The sequence below is a fragment of the Ursus maritimus genome, unplaced genomic scaffold, assembly GCF_017311325.1.
Source record: "Ursus maritimus isolate PB19 unplaced genomic scaffold, ASM1731132v1 scaffold_23, whole genome shotgun sequence".
NCBI lineage: Eukaryota > Metazoa > Chordata > Mammalia > Carnivora > Ursidae > Ursus > Ursus maritimus.
Window position 1 is genome coordinate 37,613,674 of NW_024424786.1, and position 5,342 is coordinate 37,619,015.

At 50.6% G+C, this 5,342-nt stretch overlaps 1 protein-coding gene across 2 annotated transcripts in view; it reads left to right on the forward strand.

Moving 5' to 3' along the window:
- LOC103678231 (acyl-CoA 6-desaturase) overlaps window positions 1-5,342 on the forward strand; it is a 32,365-nt gene that overhangs the window by 13,353 nt on the left and 13,670 nt on the right. For both annotated transcript variants that reach the window (XM_040639205.1, XM_040639206.1), the window contains exon 5: window positions 1,796-1,921. In XM_040639205.1, coding sequence (XP_040495139.1) covers window positions 1,796-1,921 — 126 coding nt within the window. The remainder of the gene's footprint in view (window positions 1-1,795; window positions 1,922-5,342) is intronic.

A 5,342-nucleotide genomic window follows, 5' to 3' on the forward strand; every position in this document is an offset into this window, starting at 1 on the left:
GCTTGCTGGTCTTCCCCGGCCCCATCTCCCTGTGCTGGGGTGCCCTTCTCTCCCTCTCCGGGCCAGGGCTTGCCTCGGGATCACTGCTTCATTCCCAGGGCTGCCTCTCATCCCAGGACATGCAGGGCTTCTGGATGGGGAGACGAAGCAGGGCTCCGCCTAGTGAAGAATGGAAGAGAATCCCAGCAGAGGACTAGCTCTGTCCCGAGAGAGCGAGACGGCCTCCCCTTGCTGACTCATCACCGGGGCGTTCACAGCTCATCTCTCTTTCCTTCCTTCATTCATTCCACAAACATCCCTGGGTCGGTGTTTTCTAAACATCTGCCTACTCCTGACGTGGCTTGGTCCTCGACTTCTTTGTGCTGGGGACTTTCCATGTGACCTTTCCCAGGAGTGGGGTTCCTTCTGGCTGGAAAGGTGAATGTGTCATCTGATTCCTCCATCTTCTGAGCCCTCGCTCACTGACATTTTTTTTTCCTCTGATGGGTTTTGAGAACCACAGGCTTACAGGCAAAGGCCACACCTGTGCCCGTCTGTGCCTCTCCGTGTCCAGAGACCGCGTTTGTGCCAAATTATCTTCCAAGTAAAATGTTTGTTTTAGCAGTTAGTCAGATGTTTGGCCCAAGCATTGATTGATCCAGCCGTAGTTCGCCAGTAGAGTGAAGGGTCGATAGGGTCCCATTTCCTTCTACGGGCCACAGGGCAACTCTGGGGGCAGGCGTGCCTCCAAACTGGGTCAAGAGCTTGAGTTGGTGAAACAGAGCTTTGTGACCTTGAAATAAATACTCAGGGAATGCTTCCCGTCTCCTAGAATCGCGGTTTTGTATTTTCATGTTAGAACCCGGGAGCTCTTCCATAAGCCTCCCTGTGGCCTTCTGGCTGGGACCTCACAGAGTCCTCACCGCTCAGGGCAGCAACCTATCTGGCTGTTGGATGGTCTCTTGGCAACTGCTTATAGAATATTCACAGATTTATGCAACCATCGTCACAGTCGATCTGAGAACATCTTCATCACCCCCAAAAGAAACCTCATACCTCTTAGCTGCCACCTCCCAACCCCCTCATCGCTCCCACGTGTCCCCAACCCTAACCCTAGGCAACTGCTAATCTTTCTATCTCTAGAGTCTCTAGTCCGGACATTTCCTATACATGGAATCGTGGATGCGGTCCTTTGTGTCTGGCTTTGTTCACTCAGCAGGTGTTTCCAGGGTCCGTCCACGTTGTAGCTGCTGATTCATACCTTCCTATGGCATGGCCGAACAGTTTCCACCTGTTGGTCATTTTGAATAACGGGAACATTGGCGTACAATTTTGTGTGGCCATGTTTTCATTTCTCTTGGGTACACACCTCGGAGTAGAATCCTGGGCCACGTGGTAGAGACCCCTTCTTACCGTTCCTGCAACAGGAAGTGTTTCTCCTTGTATCACACGGCTCTCGAGGGACGTGCAGAGGCTGAGGGGTGTGGAGGCTCTCACCTGGTACTTGCAGAGGGCAGAGGCCACCCCATACTGGCCAAGGCGCTCGCCATGCGCTCTGGCACCAGCTGGCCTCGACCGCCATTGCTGTGGGGGCTGGGGAAACGGGCCCGGAGGGATGGCATGGCTTGGCTCCATTCCCAAGTGCTGGCCTCAGAGCTGGCCAGCACTCTGGACTCAGTACTGACAGGGCCGCATTCGGAGGCTCAGGGGCCCAAGGCCCTGTGTGTGTATGATGGCACAGTCAGTCCTGAGTATTGGTGGTACTGGGAACCTATCCCCCAGAGAACTGCACTGCTCACCCCGTTCCCCCCCGCAGGGTGCCTCCGCCAACTGGTGGAATCATCGCCACTTCCAGCATCACGCCAAGCCCAACATCTTCAACAAGGACCCCGATGTGAACATGCTGCATGTGCTCGTCCTGGGCGAATCGCAGCCCGTTGAGGTACGCTGAGGGTCTGTGTTGGCGTGGGAAGTGTCTGGCCTGAGCAGGGACCAGGGAAGGAGTCCTGTAGGTTGGAGAGTCAGCCAGACGCACTGCATCTGCTGTTTATCTGGAAACCCTTCCCGGACGCCCTGAATTATTCAAGCTGGAACGTCGATGGAATGGCCTCGTGTGTAAATAATGAACCACCAGCCCCGCATCAACAATAGATGCCTCTCTCCCTCCTGTGGGCTGGGGAAGAACACTTCCTGGCTCGTTTCTTCCTGGGGGCCGGGGAGCTCTGGTCCCGGTTCAGCAGGCAGACACAAGTCCAGGGCTCGAGCGTGGTCCCCAGAGACCAGCTCAAGGAAGCCTTATTGGGAGAGCCACAGTCCTCGATGCTGAGAGGGACGTCAGCATGGTCTGGTCCAACCTGCATCACCAAACGTGACAAAGGGAGGCTCCACGGAGCGAGGGGATGTGTTCAGGACCCTACAGTTTAGTGGCGAGCCAAGGATGAGGCCCCGGATCTGACAGCGAGGTCATTTCCTTCTCTAGTCTGGACTAGAGTCTAGCACACTGCCTTATGTTTATGTTGGTTCAATTTCTATTATAAATACAGGATTTACCTGTGGCAGGCATTTAAGTATGACAGAAATACACAAAATTACAAAGTGAATCTCCTGTTACCTCCATCATCCCCCTTTGCCCTAAATATCGTGCCGCTGATGACAACAGAGTACACAAGTCCTTCCAGATTTCTTTTATCTGCAAACTCATGTGCACACATTTGTTTTTATTTATTTATTTATTTATTTATTTATTTATTTATTTATATTATTTAACAATTTATTTTATTTTTTTTACTAAGAATTAGAATAGCCCTTTTAATTGAAAATCCTTTTTTTTTTTCATTATGTTCAGTTGGCCACTGTACAGTACATCATTAGTTTCTGATGAAGTGGTCAATGATTCATTAGTTGCGTATAACACCCAGTGCTCATCACAACACGTGCCCTCCTCAGTACCCATCACCGGATACCCCTCCCTTCTGAAACCCTCAGTTTCCTGGGGGTCCATAGTCTCTCATGGTTTGTGTCTCTCTCTGATTATCCCCTCTTCAGTTTTCCCTCCCTTCCCCTCTGGTCCTCCATGCTATTCCTTATGTTCCACATATGAGTGAAACCATATGATAATTGTCTTTCTCTGCTTGACTTATTTCACTTAGCGTAATCCCCCCCAGTCCCATCCATGTCAATGCAAATGGTGGGTATTCATCCTTTCTGATGGCTGAGTAATATTCCATTGTATATATGGACCACATCCTCTTTATCCATTCGTCTGTTGAGGGCATCTCATCTCCTTCTGCAGTTTAGCTATTGTGGAGATTTCTGCTATGAACTATTTATATGTTTTTAAGGATTTTACTTATTTATTTGAGAGAGAAAGAGAGAATGAGCAGGGGAGAGGGGCAGAGGGAGAGGGAGAAGCAGACTCCCTGCTGATCAGGGAGCCCGACTGGGGCAGGGGGGGGGGGCCTTGATCCCAAGACCTAGAGATCATGACCTGAGCCAAAGGCAGACGATTAACTGACTGAGCCACCCAGGTGCCCCAGCGTGTATTCATTTTAAAAACCAGAATTAGGGGCACCTGGGTGGCTCAGATGGTTAAGCATCTGCCTTTGGCTCAGGTCATGATCCCAGGGTCCTGGGATCGAGCCCCGCATCGGGCTCCCTGGCCTGCTTCTCCCTCTCCCTCTGCTGTTCCCCCTGCTTGTGCTCTCTTGCTCTCTCTGTCAAATAAATAAATAAAATCTTTAAAAAAAATAAATAAAAATAAAAACCAGAATTAAAAGTTAGACATCCTATTCTTCGACTTGCCACCTTACCAAACACGGGCCTCTTTCTGGAAGTCCAAGTGCACTGGCCTTTGCCTGGGTCCGTCCGGTGCTCCGTTGTATTTCTATACCATCATGTAACCCATGCTATTTTGTAAGATAGGAAACTTGTTGCTAATTCTCAATTTCTTTTTAATAAAAGCACCCCAATGCCTTTAAAGAATGCCCTCCTCTAACACATTTTTTTTAGAAAGTAGAGCCCCTATGGGACAGCCTCTACGTTAGGGCTTAATTTACCAAAAAATCTACCTATGCTTTGCCTTTGGGACGTACGGTGATGAGGTTAGCCCAAGTTTAGAGGATCCTGTTGGTTTTAGTACAGCTTGTAAGCATCGCAGTGCCGGGCACAGAGGAGGCGCTCAGTAAGCATCTGTCGAGCGAGCACCATTGAGGAAGGAACAGGGTCTTGGAGTCCCACCAGGGGTGTATTCCTGGCAATGTTGGCATCCGAGGCTTGGAACAAGGAGAGGAGAGAGGCTGTTCCTCCAGTTCTAGTTTGTACCCTGTCTCTTCCATCTCGGTGCCACCCAAGAGAATATCGGAGCAGAAACACGGGTTTTCTGCGACGCTGTCCGTTGCAAGGGAAATTGGCCAACATTCAGTACTTGGGAAGCCAGCAGCCTCTCTGACCAGGCAGGGATTATATTCTCTTCCAAAGTACCTGCTGCTTGCCTCTTTCTTCTAGGAAGCTGTTTGCTAGCTTTGATTAAAGATGTCCAGTTATCACAGCTGATTAACTTGGGGCTTTCTGATGAGTGAAGACAAAGGCTTCCCTTTCTGCATGAGGCTTCATGTTGGAGAGCTGTTGGCTCTCCTGCCAGATGTTCTCTGCGTTCCTAACACCAGAAATCTAGTCTCACCAGCTCTGCTGGCAGGAAGGCTTCCTTTCCGCTCTGCGCCGTGGCCAGCGAAGCCTCTCCCAACACCTCCTCCCCCTAGACACCTCTTCGGTGCCAGCTTTGGGCCGGTGGTGGAATGGCAGTTTTTGGAAATCCGGTTACCCTGTTGCTAGTAGCATCTGAAAAACCGTGGCCGGGGCCACAGTGCCCTGCGGAAATCCTCTCCTCTTACACATGTGTGGGGGAAAAAGGCCAGATATTTGCCGGGTTCCTGGTAGAGCTGTGCCCCGGCGTCCACAGGACCATGCTGCTGCCCTCAGAGGGACCCCGGCAACAGCGGGTCCGATGGCCTTGTCTCCTGCCAGGCCCACATACCACATACCACACCAGGGCCACCCACCTGGCCCCATGTGGCCAGGCCTTGGGGTGTTGAGCCAGCCTCTGACCTCCAGAGCAAGGAGACCAGGCCTCTTATCTCCAGGCCCCGGTAAACAAACTGCTCCAAAGGGCTAGGCAAAAATTAAATAGAGGGATCTCAACAGTGAAGCCCCTTTCCTCATGAGTTCTCTGCCTTTTGGTCTTATTTATGACTTCTGGGAGGATTTTATTTGTTTTATGTAGCAAGAGGTATTCACTGTTTTTTTCCCTCCTGCAGATTTCTTTAATTTCTTTCATGCTTAGAAAGTTGTTTGGTTTTTTTTTTTTT